This window comes from Primulina tabacum, chromosome 16 (genome assembly GCF_025594145.1).
Source record: "Primulina tabacum isolate GXHZ01 chromosome 16, ASM2559414v2, whole genome shotgun sequence".
In the NCBI taxonomy this organism is placed as follows: domain Eukaryota; kingdom Viridiplantae; phylum Streptophyta; class Magnoliopsida; order Lamiales; family Gesneriaceae; genus Primulina; species Primulina tabacum.
The window spans coordinates 8,398,457-8,420,055 of NC_134565.1; the positions used below are offsets into that span (position 1 = coordinate 8,398,457).

Consider the following 21,599-nt stretch of genomic DNA (forward strand, 5'->3'; position numbering starts at 1 on the left):
AATTGATCAGCTGATCAGATCAGCTGGGCATTATTAGTTGTAGCTGATGTACTATCAGTTACGAATACTTTTGAAATGTCTACTACTAAAATACTGCTAGAAATTATTTTTTTTGCAAGCTAAATTCGAAAATGCTCAAACACACGTATTAAAGAAAAGTCATTCAACTATTGAATAAAAATACTGCAGTTAAATAAAAAATGTAAATATCAACAAATTCCTAGACTACTGTTTTAAAAGAACTTCAGTAAAATATTCGAAATCCTGTAAAATCCTCCACATGAAAAACAATGCGAAACGTAAAATATAATGTATCAACCTTGACTCATAAACATAAAGTGCGGAAAAAATGCAAGGTCCTCGGGTCAACGTGCACACACAGAGCTCCACCTACTCAGTCTTCAGCGCTTCCAGTCTCCACATCATCATGCTCACCTGCATCATTCACACCTAGTGGGTCTCAAGACTCAACACACCTGAATTATTATAAAAAGTACATATACATAATATGCAACAGTGAAAAATACTGTAATTAACATACATTTCATAATCTTAAAAGCATGAACTTAAACATATCATGTCAGAGCATAACGTGTCCATCACATATTCATCATAACAACATTTATGTGTTCATTTTCTTTATTTGAATTCAGATCATTATCTGTGACTCTATATCAGCTCTAGTTGATGGATCCATCTACGTCTAACCGCGGTACCCGGTGGTGGGGACATCAGCGACAGTATTACTAATCCACTGAGCCTTGGCCTTATATGTTCGTGTTAGTCACAACCAACTCACATCCTTCAAAACATATCATTATATTCATCACTTATAAAAATCATGCATATACGTAAACTTCCTTAAAATCAAGCGTGTAACATCTTTTTTGTGTTTCCATAAATGTCATGTTCGTGATTGCATGAAAATTATCCCCATGATGAGAAGAAACAAAAAAGGATCCCCATTGGGGATGACACTTAAAACATGTCAATTTGTGATCAGGACGCTGCCAGGACTGCTAACTCGATCCGGGTGCAAAATGACCATTTTGTCCCTGGAAACCTTAGTTGACCATTTTATCCCTGGACCTAAAATTTCGACCTAAAGCCAACCAAACTCCTTAAAACACCTCAAAACATAATTATAATCATTTCATAGACGTAACATCGATCTTGTCTCGTAACTTTTACGATTCGTTTTAAAACTTGGATTGGGGTTCCGGTTTTAACCCGAATCAACCCGAAACTTAACCAAACTTTCCCAAATTTTAACCACAACTTAATCACACCCTACCAGCCCCTAAACAACACAATTCCAGCCATTTTGAACCTCCTAAAACCGGCTGCCACTTGCTGGAAAATTTCTGCACTTTCATCTAACAAACCCTAATGCGCCTAGCCCTCAAGAACTCGATCCTAGACAAAACTAGACCGTACTAGTCTCGAAAAAACCACTCCTAGCCCGCCTATGGACCCTCTTGGACTGACCTAACCATTGCCCTCAGGACCAAGCACGTGCACCCCTCAGTTCACCATGAAACACCTGAAATCACCCAAAGCCGAGCACCTTCCATTTAGCTCCCTCGATCGGCCCTTCGACCCCTTCGACCACGACCAGCGGTGTTCAAGATACCATGGGCCACGACTCATACCCACCAGGGCCTACTCCAAGGCTTGGAATAGCCCCTACACCGCAGCTCACACCTAACCCTCGATCTAGTCCCAACCGAGCCAACATCCAAGAAATCCGATCGGTCCTCTAGCATGACACGTTCCAAACCCAAATCCAGCACCTAGACACCTTAGATCTCAACATGTACAACCCTTAAAAAACATAAATCAAGAGCCCCTTACAAAATCACAACAAGGACGTGAGTTTCATGCAAAGAAAATGCATATTTCATGTCAAAAATCGTATAAAACTTACACAATGATTCATCTAAGATTTCTCATGTAAAAACATAGAAACCAACATATATTGATGTGAATGATGAGAAAAACGGGATATAGGCGTGTCTTGCATAATTACACTCGAAAACTTGGAGATACTCGCGTAGAACGTGCACCAGAAAGGTGGGAAAAATGTTCTTTGAAAAACCTTGAGAAAACATTAGGGGGGAGCTGCTGAAATTCAAAACTTGCTGCTGGAAAAGTAGAGGGGGCGGCCAAATGCTAGGGTGGGGAGTTTAGGGTTTGGATGAAGGGTTTAATTATACTAATTAGTGATAATGGGCCTTTAATTAAAAATAATGAGATTAAAAAATATTTTAGGCCCATTATACAATAAAATAGTCTCATCAAGCCCAAAAATTATGTCCCGTAAAATATTTGGTTTAGGTATTTTTTGAAAATATTGCTCGAACCCTCAAAAAGTCCTCTGACTTGCAAAACCTTGCGTACCGGCTTAGTTATCCTCATATGATCAGTATAACTTATATTCATTACATTTAGAAAAAATAAAAGGTTTAAAATATGGCCCGACAAGTAAAAATACTCTACCTAGGCCCATTTTTGAATATCCTCTACAATTACACCATATATTAAATAATTAAAAATAATTATTTAATAAAAATATTTTTCCTTCATTATCCCCAGTCTCTATTCTTTGTTCGAGTGCGAAATACTGCTAAAAGTCCTAATGCATGAAATCTTAATAAATCGTGAAATAAAACACATATTCATGCAATAATCATACATTCAATGTATTAAAAATAAATTAATTAAAATACATAAAAAATTTGATAACTTGCATGCATGTGATTCACGTGGACCTTCAAATTTTTGGGACATTACAACTTCAGTTTGATAAGGTTTTTCAGGTTTTGTTCAACCAAAGTCTTCAGTTATTATTATTCGACTGTTCGATCAGTTATATTCTCCCATTCTTCTTACAGATTAATTTGTCAAATTCTGAAATCTATAATATTCCAACAGTATATATAATATTAATATATCATGCATTATCAAAAGTTCATGAATACATGATATAATAATAATATGAGAATTTTATTTAATAAAAATTAAAGAGTTCTGGTGAGATAAAGTTATGAAACCTGATGAGAGAAGGATTTCTGATGGGATCAGGAATCGCGCACTATAAATATACCATAAGGAGGCATAAAACATGACCCAAGCTTTTGCACACAAAATTCACAAAAATTCCTCCTCCCAGTCTTTGAAGCTCTCGGCCACCTTGAAAAAATTAAGAGAAATTTTTGGCCATTATCTTTCTTCCACAGCCGCGCCCCGCGCTGCTGCACCGTCTCCGAATTTTGGAAATTCGGATGATCCAATCTCAACGCACAAATTATTTGTCTTCTCTAGTGCGATCCAAGCGAGGAACACAGTCTCTGATCGTGGATCAGATTTGACGATCAAGATGAGAAAGATCCGTTCGTAAGGATATATGTATATAAGAAGGACTATCTCTGCTAGCCCCAAATTGGTTTGGTATCCAGCGTTATATACAAACAGGTATAAAAACAAAACACCCTATAGATGGCTTAATTCATGCAAAGCCCAAGAACAGTTTCGAACGTCGAAACAAAATTTTAAAACTTTCGCTACGCTTTGCATGTAAGAAAACGGTGCCCCAACATACTTCCCCACATTATTAAATAATTATGATCAGGCAGTGAAAATAAAATATATACGTCCATCCAGGGGCGGAGCCACCCCAAAGGCTGGGGTGGGCTCCAGCCCTGGATCAAAATAAAAAAATTAATAATTATGGTATATATATGTAATTTTAACCTACATTAAAGTTTTTTCCAACACATACAATTATTATATTTAATAACTTAGCCCACTAAAATTATATTTTTTGGAAGCAAAGACTTGGAGTTGAAAAGGGTTGTACGGCGGTGGGCTTCGATTGAGTTAGCACAAGGTTAAATGATTGTTTTTTGCTACTTAATTGGTTTATCCATTTATTATGCAGAAAGATTCAAAATATGGCTTGGTTGAGTTTGTAGTTATTTTTTAGCTAATGTAGTGATGAAGTCAGAGAAGATTAATAGATTTTTGTTATGTATAGAGCTTGAGATTAACTTCCGTATGATGTATATTTTTAGTTGTTTCTGGATTTTCTGTTTTTCTTTGAAGTAAAATCATGTTAAATTTGTTCATACGTAGAAGTTAATAAGTGATTATTCAATGATTTGTCAAGTGACTGCAACATATTATTTTGAGTTAATTTGAGTCTTTGAGACGATAATAAATTGTTTTACAAGGGTTTTAGTAAAGTGAAATGCTTATGTTGTTGTCTTAATATTATTAAATTCTCAATATGTGTTCATTCCCCATATTTAGGTGCTTGGATGTTATTAATTATCGAAATTAGTTTTCATGCTCATTTCAAATATTTGGTGATAGCTTATGCACCACCTTTCATTGGTGGTGGTCTTCTCTCCTAGAAATATCCTGATAAAATTTGATTTATTAAAATATTCATTTTAGAAATCAATAATCGACGAGTTTTATTCGATGAAAAACCACATGACACATCTTCAGTAGCTTATATCTAGTTCATGCCACTATTGTGTATCGAATTATTCAGCCCAAAGTCAAATAATTTTCTAGCTACGCCTCTGCGTCCATCTATAGTTCCATCTCTATCACAGCTATGATTAATCACAAGTTGGTGACAATGTCAAAGAAAATAATTTAATTACAATAGTCAATAACAAAGTAGGTGACATATAAAATAAAAAACAAATACAGAAATTTGAAATTAAACAAAGTATTATTATTAAAAAATATTTGACTGTCATCAGTCGCAATTTTCTTTTAACTGACATATATTATTTACTAATATATCCCTTATCATGCTACTTTTTTTAAATACTTTATTTACGTGTTACACAACCAATACTGTTGACCGATATTTTCTATTTGAAAAAGTTACTTTGACCGGCCGACTATTAAGAGTATTACCTGTGAAAACAATAAGATATTATTCAATAAGTTTCCAAAAGAAAAGTGAATTTTTTTATTTTTGGTCATGTATAGCGACTTCCCGTCTTGGTAATAAAAATTTCAAAATTTGACAATTTTACTCTTTTTTATTTGATATTTTGGTAATATATATTCCAAAAAAAAAGGGAATTAAAACAAAAATTTGATAATATAGATTATCAAAATTATCAAAAACATATAAGACCAAAATTGAGTTTTTCTTTGGTAAAAATGTTATTCTGGATCTTCTCTAAATTCATTTAGGAATTGGCCGCAAAGATATAAGATATACATGTCAATCATCATACCAATATTTTCAAATTCAAAACAGACAGTCGGTTCAACCGGTTTAATCGAGAACCTATAATGGGTCTGATCCGAAACATTAGAGCATCTTCAACCCATCTCTATTTTGAAGGAAATCTCCAAAATAGAGTATGGGTTGGTGCTCCAACCCAACTCCAAATGCAATCTCCATTTTGGAGATTGCAATAGTGATTCTCCATTTTTGGAGGATCACTATTCATTTGAAGATCAATATGGAGATTCCACCAAATTACTGAAATGTCATCATAACAATTGCAAAATAGTCCGTTTGTATTTTTATGTATTTGTTTTGCTCCATTTTATATTATTATATTTCAAATTATTTAATTAATTAATTTTAATGTTAAATAGTTTTTATACTTAGTTAATTTATTTTAATTGTTTTATTATTTTCATGAATTAATTATAAGTCTATTGTTTATAATAATCATGAAATGGAAATAATAAACAAGATAATGATCACAAAAATTGTCTATTTAATTTATTTAACTTGATAAACATGCGATTTTTTTAGATGATAAACATTAGACAATACTAAACGACATCACGAACAAATTAAAACACATCACCAACAATTTAAAAAACGCGCACAACAATAAAGTTAAACGCCGATTTTTGGTAATTGCAATCATAACAATACACTAGTACGGTGGAAGGTCGGACCCTGATGGTGAAGCTCCTCGAAGAACTGTATAAAAGCCGTAGAAGTGTTGTCAGAGTCATCTCCCGTTGCCATTAATTAAGTTCGGTTATATAATACATTATGTAATTATATAATTATATGTGTGTTTTTGAAAATGAAAAAAAAAAATGGAGTATTTTGTAATATTTTTAGAGGATATGTGTTGGAGAAATTTTTTAAAAATAGAGATCACAGGATCTCTATTTTGGAAGATAGATGATGAAAAATAGAGGATATGGGTTGGAGATGGCCTTAGAGAAGCCGTTTTAGTGGTCAAACCAACCAAATCCGGTCAAGAACCAGTCGGACCGATTCAACCGATTTTCGAATTTATTTAAAAATAATTTAAAATAATTATAATGAGTATTTTGAATATAGTATATATTTAATTTGTTTTTAAATTTTGGTAAAAACAATTGTACCATAAATTAAGGGACATAAATTGTAAAATTCACAAAATTATTGTACACATTAAAATTGCAATTCTGCCAAAAATATAGAACAAGAATTTTTTCAAAAATGAAAAAAAAAAGCACATGCATTCAAACTAAACAATGTGATCCCTGTCATCACCTGGAGAGTTTGATTTACTCTGAGAATTTGTGAATGGAAATGAAGGTGAAAGAAACCTCAAGCTTCCTGGCTGGGAACTTATCGAATTATTTACATTTGACGTTGTTGGAAAGCTCGATAGAATAGGAAAAGATTCGCTATTCTTGATATTCTGGCAAGTTTTTTCGCTTCCATTTTGGGTTCCTGATGAGCTGGCATCGGCTAAACCCGACCCAATCAGTGAAGTGAGTGCAGCTGCTAATGCAGATTGGAAACTAGGGTCGGATGCAATAGCTTTGGTCGCAGCAGCAATGGTGTCTGTTGTGTGATCAGACTGTTGAACATTAGGGTTTCTAATATTCTTTTGCATGAAATAATGGTGAAGGGTTTCATTATTTTGGGTTCCAAAGCTCAAAGAGTTTGGGGTTTGAATGATATTGTTTTCGTAGCCAAGTGTTCCATTATTCCAAGAAACTGGTAGAGAGCTTGATTCCAAAGAGCTGAAATTTAGATTCGTGGATGAAAATCTTGTAGGATTAATGTTGTTTGCTAGTCGGTTTAAGTGAGATGATGGGGTTGACGACGGAGACGTGAGATCGAGGGTGATGGTTGGATATGAAGGGGTAGATGAGATTGATGTTTTTGGTATGTAAAATGGTTTTGATCTCGAGTTATTTGGGAGATAGAAGTTTAGTCCATTGAGATTTGCCATCGTCGTGTTGGAGGTGGTGGTGATGGATGAGGAACTCGGCCCTAATCCAGAGGCTGACGAGCCAGATATTAGCATGGAGACTGCTGCTGAGGTGGTGGAAGCCATGGCAGTTGCCGAGATCGGGAGTGGATGGTTATGTGTTCCTTCGTATGTCGTGATCAAGACGGACATGTCCTCGATACATCTTTGCACCTTCATGTAGAAAACAAAGGGTGAATTCTAACATTACAATCACGAATTTTGAGCAAACCAATAACTCATTATGATAGGACACGGATGACATAGATCAATGGACAAACTTGCATTTATTTACCTGTTTTCTCACGGGACAAGATGGAGCAACTGTGCAACGATAGTATGCTCGCGGGCACGGGTTCCCTTTAGAAATCTTTTGCCCATATTTTCTCCATTGGCACCCATCGTTCATCTACATTGACATGATTCAAATACACATTTCAATTATCAACACACACATTGCAAACATGTTACGTATACAACTCATGGAAAACCAAATTTAATCTTACTGTTGGAAAGTCGCATCTGTATCGCACAGAAACCCTAGCTCGTTTAGCGTGATTCTGCTGCAAAAGCTCATCATCTCCGTCATCTCTCGAATTCTTCATGGACTTATGAGGCGACCACGTCGTCGTGTCACCCGTTTCTTTCGTCACTTCTTCCAAGCTATTTTCAGGGCTGGGATACTCAACTTGTGATGACGCTATAGGCACCACTTCCAATCCCAATGCCAATCCTTTATCACCTTCACTATTCTCCTGATGTATTTTTTCATTGATTGGCATTTTATGGGGACCGTCTTTAATCGTCTCACTCGAACTTCTTCCCAGGGAAAGGGATACAAGTTCAGATTCTTCGGGCTGATCATCACTCGCAATAGAATCTGCATTAGCACTTTTTTTAGCATCTTGTTGAATGGCTTCTTTGTATTGGTTCTGTAGGGTCCTGTAATCCTTCAGAATCCGATCCAAATACATTCTGAGCCGTTGATTCTCTTCCATAACTTCATCCATCTCAGCTTTGGCTTGCTGAAGTTGCTCCATCTGCTACCATTATTACAAATTAAAATTTTGCATGCTCTCAATTCTGAAAATATTACAAAAGAAAGCTGCGGCTATGTATATTACCTGTTGTTCCCTTTTGTCAAATGAAGTTGTTCTTGATTCAGACTTAGCCGGTGAGGATCTCTCTATTTTAGTTTCACCCTGCAACGGTTTAACTATTTTATTAGAAACTCAAAACCTTCATGAGAAAATTGCAATTTTGGTAATCTATGTTTGTTTATTTGCGATTATAGTCATCTATGTCGTCAAATTTCATTATTAGTCTTATATAATTTAAATTTTGGCAACTTTAATACTTTTTCCGCGGAAGTTATGATGTGTCACCGAACACGTCAACGTCAGTGCTATTTCAGTTTCATATCAGCGTCATGAAGGAAAAAAATAAAATTGCAAAAAACAAAAAAACAAACAAAGAAAGAAAAATAGAAAGCGACTAATATTGAAATTCAGAAATATAAATTACCAAAATTGCAAACAGACAAATTAATTTGCAATTTTCCCTATCTTCCAATGAAAAGATTAACCACTATAATTGACATAAGATTTCATCAAACATAAAAAATATATATATAATAAATAAATACAATATAAATTTAAGATTTCATGCAATTTTTCGTTTTCATAATAAAACTATAACCGAAATCCATTAATTTCAAATCAGTCTTCCCCAATGCACCCATATATAAGAAAATAGTATTAGTCATATGAGAAGGCAGCTTAAAGTGGTGTCCTATCATTAACTAATAGAGTCTTCAATCAAATTGCATCTGATATTTATTAAAAGGTCAAAGGTGCACACAGGAAGTTCCAAATAAAATAAATTGACTATGAAATTTGGTTAAATTATGTCAAACTTAAATAGTAATATAAAGTTATCTGTTTTAATTTAATTAGTGTATTTTCCGTGGAAACATTGTTATATATAAATTTGCATGACTGGTAGTCTAACTCTGGATGCTAATGCCTCTTATTAATCTTTGCCGACGATAAATCTGACTTCGAGACATATTAATACACAATATTTTTTTTTTTTTGGAAATTATTCTCCGTACCGGTTTCATATTATTTTCTTTGATTAAATTCAAAAAGATATAATTTAGATCGCACAATTTCTATGAAATATATATCAAAGCGAATAGAAAAAAAATACATATGTAAATATGCTATGTGTTCTTTGAAATTATAATTAAACATCAAATATATGTATATATGTATGTATGATGTGTGTGTGTGTGTGTGTGAAATATGAATAAATTTTGTTGTAAAATAATTGCTTTCTCACCTGCTTGCTATGAATTAAATTCTTGAGATTAGGCAATCCCGGCTTTAATCCATCGTCATTTTGAACCCTTTTTCCAGCTCCAACCTAATGTAAGATGAAATAATAATAATAATAAAAACTTAGATATATCTTCATCTTCATACAATTTTCAGCTCCAATAATAACATAAATATGTCATCTTTCTTTTACTGCTCTTTTTTTTGCAGCATGAAATCAAAATCTTTTTCAATCAACTTCAAAAATATATATATATATATATATATATATATATATATATATATATATAAATTTTTGTATGTATTAGTACATATATTGTACTTAGATTTGTTCAAGCATCCAAAATCCCAAATTGTTACAATAGATCAATGATGCAAAAATATATATATTTCATTGCATCCAACACAAATCGTTTAATTCGCAACCGAATAAGTACCTGAAGAAGAGTGGTCTCGTATGGAAAACTTTCTTCATGGCTGCTAGAAGCTTTGGTCTCTTCTTCCTTCACCCCGATCTCGAGAAGAGATTTATGTAAAGAAGTCTCCATTTTAATCGCTTTGTTTTTTTTTTTTAAATGATCTGAAATAGAAGAGCAATAATCTTTGTTTTATATATAAAGGGGTGGCTGCAGTATTTGACTTGCAAATTCAAACTAAATGGCTTCATCCATTACCACACTTGTACAAAATGTCAATGCTCCGATAGCAATCAAATTTAAATAAAATACACATTCACTGTCAAACTCGTATATACTTTTAAAATACAACTTGAAGAATTCAACTTCAACGTTTAAGTCTTTAAGACAACATATCAATTTATATAACTAAAATATATGTGGCTACTGTCGATTCTACACGATATAGATGTGCAAATATCATAATATATGGTGATTACAGAAATATACCTGCAGAGTAATTAATTAATATAATACCTAACCAGGCCGGTGTTTGAGATTTCTTCATATGAATCGAACGTTTTATTTATTTTATTTTTTTGAATTAATGAAAGTTTTTCAAAATAAAACATATGGAGTGTAATCGAAATTATAAAAGACGATGAATTATGATATGCTGAGAAAACTGCAACATCAGTCAATCATGTGTACTTTTTTCTCTTGTGTTGTCAAATTTAAGTTTCGGTGCACTATCTTTGTTATTTTTGTAATTTTTTCCGACTTGAATCTGATGTGACAACTCTATATAAGGCACCTATACGTGGCATTGATTGTGCAACATAAAGACTTCAGATGAAAAATGATAAAAATTATTGTAAATTGAAAAATATAGAAGTACTAATACTGAAATGTTAGAATATTTCGGGACGACTCAAAATTAGGTCTGAGGCAAATAAATACCTCCTGGACCTCACTTGAGGTTTGGCTTGGTCCTAGTTGGCAGTGGTACTAAAATGTGGAGAATAAAATAATGTTGTGGTTAATATTTTAATAATAGTATATCAACAAAGAGAATTATCATAATAATATGCATTATATGCATCCAATAACATGTAAATAGTGATGAAGAGGAACTCAAAAAAAAAAAAATTTATCATGGTGCGCTGATTTAATTTTTTTGGTTAATTTTTTTGGTACAACAAAAACTACATTTTTTGGAGAAAAAAAATTCAATCTATTTTTCTTAGTGAATGACAATATGGTTGTTCTCGAAAAAATTACAATTTTAGTCATGTAATGTGAGTTATTTTGGGTAGTCCTATAAGGCTATAACTTGTAGATGTTTAATTTTCATCCAATACATTAGATTTTTTGTTTTGATCATTTTTTATCCTGAAACCACTAAATACACCAAATATCGCTTATTTGACATCAATTCTCTCATATATTACTCATGTGCCAATAATAAAACCTATATTATACACAGTAAAAATTCATCTAAGCAAAAATAATAAAGGGATATATACAACATGTATTTTCTCTCATTTTGCAATTTTGAGTGTCGATTTACTTTATTTTTGTTTAGATTTATTTTAAGATATGTAATATATGTTTATTCTCGTTACATAATTTATGTAAGAGATCATCAATGTCAAAGAAACAATATTCTATGAGTTTAGTTGCTTCTACACAAAAAAAAAATTTGACAAAAAAATCTAAATTACAATATTATATATAGCTAAAACATGACTATAATTACTATTATTCCACGCCGAAACTTAGGCCATAGTGCAGAGAGAAGAGGCCAAAAGCCGGTCCCCACCGCCATGTAGGTTGGTCGAATCGTTTGATAAATCTGCAAAAGTCACGTGGTGAGATGGGCTACCGGTCAAACTTGTACTCCCATCACTGGAGGTAAAACGGCATTAGGGCTGATTTGTTCTCGCCACGAGCTAGTCAAACGTTGTTCTGTCTCCATTGGTTAATTTCTAAATATAGTCAAACGTTGTTCTGTCTCCATTGGTTAATTTGTAAGCGTTTACCTTAATTTACAGACATTTTCTCAACAATTACAGAGGTTTGAACTTATCTTATTATAGACTGCGGGTGTGAATTAAATATGAACAAATTATTATAATATTTAAAAAATAAATTATTATATGTTACAAAATTATGTCAGCAAGAAAGACTAGTTATGCTAAACATTTTGGGTTTTGCCAGTAATTATCTTTTAGAATATTTAATTAATGAATTATTGTTTTTATCGATAATTTGTGAACAAGTTTTTTCCTTCCATACTTTATAGAGATTAGATCTTCAAATTATAATTATTGACATGACCCATGTGATAGATGGTATAAATGATATAAGTTATGACACAAAAATATTTATATGTGTATATATATTAATTATTATTTTCTTAAATATAAGTTTTGGCATTTAAAGTAAAATATTTCATACTTATATGATTATATTATAATTTTTAAACATTCTATGATAATTATAATAGTAAGTGTCTTGTGAAACGAGTCAACTCTGATCATATTTACAATAATAATTAATAATTTTCGGCAAATAAGTTATTTGTTTCATAAATTGACTCGTGAGACCGTGTCACAAAAGTTTTTGTGTTACAATGAACATGAAGAATAATTGATGTACAAGACATTTCAACACCCATTATATGGAATTTGGAAATATAAGATTAAATGTTTCTTTATGTTAATTAATAAAATAACTTCAATTTGAAATAAATATCGTTTAGTAACTACGTGAATGGAATTAATACATAATTTGCACTTTTCAATCAGGAATAACCAATTCATGTAACCCTTAGAAGTTTGGAAGCACCAAGCTTTCAAATTTAATGTTTTGTCACTTAATTCCGTAATCCCATCAATAATCATAAAATTAATATAATATACTCAACTTGTGAACGTGTGACATGCAAGCACTGTGAAGAAAATATTAGTAGATTGCTTATATATATATAATTCAGAATTTTTTTTATTTAAAATAGGAATATTGCCCTCTTGAGTCCGTTGGAAAGGTTGACTTATGATAATTGTAATTAATCACTTCAAGAAAACAACTTGCCCCCTAAAATATTGAAATCTATTGGGTAAAAATATCTGCTTAGCAATTTGTGGATAATATATCACCTTGGGCAAAAACTTGTGTGAGACGGTCTCATGGGTCATATTTTGTGAGACAGATCTTTTATTTGGGTCATCCATGAAAAAGTATTACTTTTTAGGCTAAGAGTTTTACTTTTTATTGTGAATATCGGTATGGTTGACCGTATCACAGATAAAGATTCGTGAGATCGTCTCACAAGAGACCTACTAAAAAATTTTAACAACGATATGATTGATTGGTTTTCATTGACAACACACATCTCACTTTACATTGAAACATAGAAGAAAAATGAAATTTTGGTCAGTTATATATATCTTTATGATTTTTATTTTTTATATTGTTAATTACAATTGAGGTGGAGAGGACCCTAACGTGACTGTCCATCTCTACTTATACAGTGATTACTTTCGTTCGGGGAGAAATAAAAGCGCAGAAAAATTTAAGTTTTGTAGTCCACAGCTTCATTTGGAATTTATATATATCTCTATTTGCAAGTTTTACTTTGAATCTTCAGCAATTTTATTTATTTATTTTTTTTATCAGAATCTGTTGATAGGATGTTATACACGTGAGCACCACGTCGATTATGTAGGTTAGTTCTATATAGGTGTGACATTAGTGATACATCGAAAAAATGAGAAAAAATCAACAAAAAAATGACAAATATAGCCTCCTCCTCGTAATGATTCAGCCACTTGACCTTGACCATCTGGATCACCTTGTCCCGGAGCCTCTTCCCTTGTCTGTCTTGTATCTGAGTGGGTTTCTCCTCAAATGACAGGTGCGGTGTCAGCTGAAGTGGCTCATAGTTCAGCACATGCGAATGATTCGACATGTACTTCTGCAGCATTGAGACATGGAACACATTATGAACTCCCGCCAGATTCGACGGTAATTCAACTCTGTATGCAAGTGTCCCAACCCTTTCTAGGATCTCGAAAGGCCCGATGAATCTAGGGCAGAGCTTGCCCTTCTTTCCGAACCTCATCACACCTTTCATCGGTGCGACCTTTACAAAAACATGATCCCATACTGCGAACTCAAGATATCGCCGCCTCTGATATGCATCATTCTTTTGACGGCTCTGAGCAGTTTTCATCCTATCTCGAATCCTGACAACTAACTCTGTTTTCTGCTTGACAGTATCCGGACCCAAATCTACTCTCTCCTATACCTCGTCTCAATAAACTGGCGACCTACACTTTCTTCCGTATAGTGCCTTGTATCGAGCCATACCGATCGATGCCTTAAAACTGTTGTTGTATGAGAACTCCACAAGATTATTTATGTATATTATATATATACATATAATTTATTTCGAAATAAATAAATTAAGGTGGCGAATAAATAAATTAAGGTGGCGAATAATGTATGTAATTGATTGGACTAAAATTTGTGGTGTGGCGGCGCTTTATGAATGTATCATGGAGTTGAAAAGGCGTGGCTGAAATAGTCAGCGAGTCTGAAGAATTAAACTAAATGAAGCATGTGAAAATAGAGGTACTAATCAAATTTCAACTTTCATGTCAAATAGAATATATAATAACATTGTCAAAATAAAAAAATATACAAAATCAATTTCTAATTAAAATAGGAAACAGTTGTTGCTAATTCCAATTTAAAACGAATTTTCAACCATTCACAACTTTAAACACTAAGTCTGTTTAATGCTACCACCTTCATTCATTCACAACTCGCCCCGTCTCCGCCGATTGTTAACACCATATTTTCTCAGAGGCGTCGGAGTCGTAGGATGGCGCAGGCCAAGGTAAAGTGATAAGACAAAGAAAGAAAAGAGTATATTATTTTATGAGAAATAATATATAGCAGATAAGGGAAAAAATAAGGGCAAGAAAAGAAAAAAGGCTGATATTATTTTTTGTAGTGGTTTTTAAAATTTTCACCATTTCAGTTTTGGTTGCCGAAGAAATCAGTAGAGTAATTCAATTTTTTCAAGTAATCCATTTTTCTCACGATGCATGCATCGATATGATGATAATACGGACACCATGTGATGTCATATTTTAGTTCTATATATAATAAGAAAAGTCCAATTTATTTGTAATTTTTCGTAAAACATTTTAGAACACTAGTACTTGGCATGTTGAATATGTATAGAGGCGCGTAAATTGGTTTCAATAAAATCAACTCAATTTATATACATCCTAAGTAATTCTTCGAAGTATATGTATAATACAATAAGATTTGTTTAGTTCGTGGGATGATACGATGAAAAATGTATTACATAAAAGCTATAATCATTCATAAACTTTGAGTCAAATATTGAATCAAATAAGGATATGCAATCAATTAATATCTTATTTTTCACACACCAAACAATGTTTAGAGTTATCTATCAGCCATATAAAACCATATAATAAATTAAAGATAATAAAACCGACAAATATAATTTGTTAGGATGGGTGGGGGATAATAATTGAGTTACAATCATTCGGTTCTTGAATATTGAACATCGAGAAAGTAAATCGAGTTTGGTTTTCAAACAAAACGGAACACTATCAAAATAATTTAACTAAAACCGATTAAACATTTAAAAGATATGCAAGTTGAAGATATAAAGATATTTTGGTTGACGCATTTTATAAAACACTTTGTATGCAATATTTTGAATTGTTATAGATCACATAAAATGCTTCAACTATGCATATCGAAACTAATAAAAATAATTAATGCAATAAAATAAATATGTACAAATTTTTTTATGGATGTTTGGAGATTACAACTCCTACGTCATCATTTCTTCCATTACCGGAAGTTATCCACCAGAAGATTTTAATTGGTACAACTCCTTATACAAACTTACTTCGACTTATAATTTATCTTTTGTCTAATCAAAACTCCTAGCACACTCTCAATGTTCTTGACAAACAAGTCAACAACCAATACAAGCATATTCTTTAATGTCTATATGCAAAGAATATCACTCAACTATTATATCAAGCTCATGTCTCTTTTGTGTAAGCGATTTACTATGTATTTATCGCAAATTTGTTCTCACACACATGGGATAGTACTCAACTATTAAGTCTGTAACGATCATGGGACATTAAACTGAACCAGCATGGGCATCGGTCCATACCCATGCACCACTACTGGTCATGAGTCGTTAGGATGGTCCAGCATGAGCCATAATTCATGCTCATGTACCGCTACTCATAAAATATCTTATCCTGGAAAATGGTTTCTTTCGCTTCCCCCAACACTTGAACCCAGGACCGCCAGACATAAGTACCTAGATTCTTAAAGTGTTGGTACCAGTTGGGCTAGTGTCCAAAAACCAGTACACGTAAATCTCATACATGATTTAATTTGTTAACTTATTTAATTAATTTAAAATGAGTTAAATGGTGCATGTTACATGATTTAATTGATATAATGTTTATATGTTTATTTTATGCAAATTAAAATGTTTTCTCGAGTTTTAGATTTTCAGGAGAATATTCGATGCAGGATCGGGGAAAAGACACCGGAGACGATGTAGGTGATTTAATAAAATGTTATATTTTAATTTTAAGTCAAAATTTTTTTTATTTTAAATGATTTATGAATTTTAGCATTTTAAAGTTCAATTTAAATTATTAGACGATTTATAATATTTTAAATGTTTAAAATGTAAATTTTGAAAATTTGGAGATTTAATCCTTAAATTAAGTGTAAAATATTTTATAATGAATTTTATGCCTTAGCCTTAATTAATGTATTTAATTAGTATTTAAGTTAAAATAGAATTTTTAATAACTCTATATTTAACTATTTTCGAAATTTTGTACTTAATTATTTTATCAAAATTTTGAGTGGGTTTAAATAATTAGATTAGTAATATTTTACCACTAATTAGTTAACTAAGCATTTTTTAACCCTAATCTAATCCTCTAACTCACGCGCGCACGCACAACGCACACACACACACATTACAATTTGGAGGTAGAAAACTAGGGTTCTAAGTTCTTCTTTTGCTGCCACTATCTCAGACTCTTCCTTGCAATTTTATGAAGATTCACGTTTTTTTCTAGCAAGAAAACTTGCAGCAACCGTCTCTCAGTCATCCCCCGTAATCCACTGCATCAGTATTCGTTATTTTCGTGTGTTTTTAACGCTAATGCATGTATAAAATTTCTTTTATGCCTCGATCTCGTTATATTATGTATTTTGAGGTATATTATGCAAGAAAATTCGTTCGTTATTCGTTATATGCAAAGTTTGATGGATTATGGTTTAAACAATTTCTGGAAAATTTCGGGTCACAAAACCCTTCAACGTCTGTTATTTCGAATGCTGCGACTTAGAGGTTAGTTTTCTGGAAACGTGTTATCTTCAATTTGATAGCAAATTCGTAATTTTATGATAAGAAACGATGGAGATATGATTTTTATCGTAAAACCGCACAAGGTGTGAAATTTTTGCACAAAACCCATCATCCTCTGTTATTTCGAATTCTGCGATTTATAGGTTGGTTTTCTAGAAACATTTTCAACATATAATTTTTAGCACTCTGTGTTATATTCGATGCGATATCAAATTTGTAATTTTCTGATAAGCAACGAGGGAGATATGATTTTTATCGTAAAATCGCACTAGCTGTAAAATTCTTGTGTCACAAAACCCGTCACCCTCTGTTATTTCGATTTATGCGATTTATAGGTTGATTTTATGCGAACGGTTCCAACATAGGATTTGTAGTACTCTGTAATACCTTTGATTTAATATCAAATTCGAAAATTTCTAATAATGAACGAGTGAGATATGATTTTTATCGTAAAGCCGCTCAACCTGTGAAAATTATGTGCATGTTCTTCGTGTTTTCTTCAAATTTTTGGTTGCACGCTTCGTGTGGATCGTCCGGATTGTTGCTTCTGTATATATTATGGAGTCTATAGATGAGTGGTCTGGTATGGATCGAAAGTCGGCTGGTGCAACAAAAGCATGAGCTGCACCAGATCGCATTCCCAGGGAGTCACGACCTTGGTGTTTGTTCGATCTGCTGGGAGTATGGTCAGGGCTGTTGTGAGAACCTGAAAATCCAGCAGTAGTAGCAGCTAGCAAATTTCAGCAGAAGCTAAAAATTCCAGCATAAGCTAATATTTCAGAAGCTGGTATTTTTCCAGCAGATTGGAATCCAGCAGCAGACAACAGATAAAATCCAGCAGCAGCAGCACGAAATTCCAGCAGACAGTTACTAATTCAGCCATGACTTGTAACTGAAGCATTTAACACGGAATAAAGATTGTTAATGTCAGATTATGGCCATTAATTGGGAGGCTAACAGTCAGAATTTTGCCTATATATAACACTCTCTGTCGAGGCCCTAAAAATCCTTACTTGAAAATTTGCGGAAAATTTAAAAATTTTCTTTTAAATAATTAAAATTGCCTCATTCATAACTGAACTGATAAATAAAGTTTGATGTTCAAAGTGGCAGCGGAAGAAAATTAACATTTTCGAAATAACAGAAAAAGGTTTTTCCAACGATAATTAAAATGTTTGAGCCATCAAATAATAATAACTGCTGAACTGAGGTCCTCGGGTCCTACTACTGCCGACTCGAGCCTGCTCACTGGTCCCCGCCCTCGGTCCCGATATCATCAGCACCTACAACAATCAAGTCTAGTGAGTCTAAAGACTCAACATGCATATATCGTAAATAGCGAGTAAATAAATAAATAATAAGCTTGCATGCAAGTGAAAATATCATGTCATGAGGCATAACGTAAAAAATGTCGTGTCATGATTAATTATAATACGTGCATAACTGAACTGAAAATCATAGTTAAAATGTTTGCTCATTGGAGCCCTGTACTGAAATAGCCTGTAATAATTTTCTGGTGAGATTATGGTCTACGCATGTGGCCCCTGAACTACTGACCGGTAACTGGCTACCGGGCCTGTAACTGGCGACAAGACTTAGTAATGTACGTCTGATCAGACCACTGCCACAGTACTGGGTGAAACAACTGAACTGACCGGTAACTGGTGACCGGGCCTGTAACTGACGACAGGACTTAGTAATGCTCTCATAACCGGTAACTGACGACCGGACCGGTAACTGGCGATCGGATTTAATCATGATAGTAAAGTGACCACAAGCCATATCGCATAAATCTCAAAATTTGTATTTTTGCACGTAATATAATTAAATAACTGAATTAAATTTCCTGTAACAATTTTACTGAATGGATTGGATCACTCCCAGGCTCGCTGCAACCTAAATATGCCATGAAAAATATGCAATAGTTTTATGAGACCAAACTATGCAATAACCTTCAAAAATGTGACAATTACGCCTACCGACTTCATATTTAATCACGACTCCGAACCAACCCGAACCAACACTGAATCATCATGTATTTATGATTAAAATACGCCTAAAATGATAAAATAATGCTCCAAAAATGGTGAGGGCCGAAATCTAGGTGAATGGAGGCCAAAACATGAAACGCTCTTTCGAGAGTCAATTTGGCACATCGCACCGTAAATTCTCGTACGACCTCAAAAATGATCCGAATCACAAACGGTCAAAAACATGACCTTTGTAACTCGATGAGGCACTGTCCAGTCCAAGGCCATGGGCTAAAAGCCAACCGAGAACTCGAACGAGCCACCGAACCTACACAGCAAGTTGCTGTCCAAAAATACAGCAACTGTGCTTGGTTTGCTTGCGTCATTTGCGAGGCTAATGGCCATTGGGGCTTGAACCACCGACCAAAACCTCTTACCTACATCCCAAGGAATGATTTGAACCATGGCTAAGGGCCCTAGGCCAGTCACAATTCGAACCACACCAGCAAACAACCGAACGTTCCAACCGAGAACAAATTCTGCACGTAGGATGCATTGCTTTTGTTTGGATGTCACTAATCATTCCAATGGCCATTTGATTGACCATGACACGATCTAGACATCTAGGGGCATGGTATGAACCAGTGGCTACAGGCCATAGGCCAACCAAGATCCACACCAAACCACCAAAACCGAACCACACATGCTGCACAAAGGGAGAAGCCGAAGGGGGTGCTGGGTTGTTCTAGCGTTTTAATTAAAAACCGATTCACCATGGACCAAGCCACCAAAAGGGCAACTTAGTCACGTCATATACATGCTAGGGGAGTGATCTAACCATGGCTATAGGCCCTTAGGGCAGCCAAGATCAGATCCTTTCCCATTGACAGCAAAAACCGAATTTTTGAAGCACAAAATGGCACCGATGGAAAGCTGCTGTCATTTTCGGATTTCATCATGCATGGGGTTTGTTTGAATGGACCAACGTGGTCATAATGCCTCCTAATACATGTCTAGATGTCTCCTTGGGAGCCTGGAGTCGAGCCAACCACCTGAATATACAAAAAAACAAGCAAAACCGTGAAGGCACAAGAGGGACCGAAAATCTGCATGTTTAATTTTCTGAAAATTGTTGGTATATTTCGGTTTTAGCATGAAAGTGATGATCATGAAATGTAAAAATAATGATAATAGGACTTGATTGAAGAGTCAAGGAAGAATATATGCGTGCCTGGTTTCGTTTTGAAAGAAAACGAAAGAACGAGACGATCCGGCGCGGAGGAGGTGGAGCGCTTTCTATTCTACCTTGCTTCTTACTCGATTTTCTCCTATCTTCCTAGCTATGGAGCCCACGGTTTTTCTTCTCAGTTTCACTCTGAATTTCGAGATTATGGAGAGGAGAATGATGGTTGGAAAGGTGAGGGGGAAGATCCACTAATAAACGGATTTAAAATGCAAGACCAAGTCTACCTCTCATTCAAATTTTAAATTTGTTTGAACAAGTCTTCTTGAGTTGCATGGCCGATTGTCCATGAATATTTAGACTAGGATATTGCTTACTAATAATTTAATTAAGGTTGATTAATAATTAAAAAGATTATCATAAAAAATGACAATGAATGGGTCCAAGATGATGAGTTTGAAAGGCAATACACAATCCACTAAGGGCCGAAATTCTCACAAATAAATGGAGGGGAAATATTTTCTAACTAGTAAATTTATAACCCTTAAAAGCCTCACTAATCCTTTAATTAATTTAGTGAATTAATCCTTTAATTATTGGAACTTAAGTGAACTTATTTCCTACTCACCTCAAGTAAATAAATTAAATCCTCAAACCTCCTTTTTAACTTAAATGAACTTACTTGCTAGCTAAAATAAATTCCGGAACTGATTTCTGAATCTTAAATTCTATCTCAAAACTCCAATTCCAGTCCGGCCTCACTGAAAATAACTGAAATGATAAAAATTAAACCACTGCATAAAATAATTAAATTTAAATACTCATGCAATAAAATCATTTTAATTTAAAATACTAGAATTATGCATGGCTTATACGTAGTCTAAGTTACGGGTTCTACACTCTCAAACCTCTGAAATGAGTTACACAGATCTTGAGATTAACACTTGAATTTTCGAGCTAAGAGAGTGCTGATTTTCGAGCAGCAAAAACCAGTGGCAAG

General features: G+C 33.7%; 1 protein-coding gene across 2 annotated transcripts; it reads right to left on the reverse strand.

Annotated features, from left to right (window-relative positions):
* Positions 1-6,435: 6,435 nt before the first annotated feature.
* On the reverse strand, positions 6,436-10,153 carry LOC142529225 (WRKY transcription factor 72A-like). 2 transcript variants are annotated; one of them, XM_075634695.1, is made up of 6 exons: positions 10,024-10,153; positions 9,591-9,674; positions 8,372-8,449; positions 7,754-8,287; positions 7,543-7,656; positions 6,436-7,421 (listed from the first exon to the last, which is right to left on the reverse strand). In XM_075634695.1, exons 1-6 carry the CDS (start codon positions 10,132-10,134, stop codon positions 6,513-6,515), a joined length of 1,830 nt encoding a protein of 609 aa, XP_075490810.1. In that variant the 5' UTR covers positions 10,135-10,153; the 3' UTR covers positions 6,436-6,512. The 2 variants fall into 2 exon arrangements, with proteins under 2 accessions (XP_075490810.1, XP_075490809.1); XM_075634694.1 differs by having other exon boundaries at positions 7,754-8,290.
* Positions 10,154-21,599: the final 11,446 nt, after the last annotated feature.

Excerpts from the sequence above, each read along its gene's own strand:
- LOC142529225 (XM_075634694.1), bottom strand. The coding sequence starts at position 10,134 with ATGGAGACTTCTTTACATAAATCTCTTCTCGAGATCGGGGTGAAGGAA. Across the intron at positions 9,675-10,023 it reads ACGAGACCACTCTTCTTCAG|GTTGGAGCTGGAAAAAGGGT; the intron begins GTACTTATTCGG and ends ATCTTACATTAG. Across the intron at positions 7,422-7,542 it reads CTTGTCCCGTGAGAAAACAG|GTGCAAAGATGTATCGAGGA; the intron begins GTAAATAAATGC and ends TTCTACATGAAG.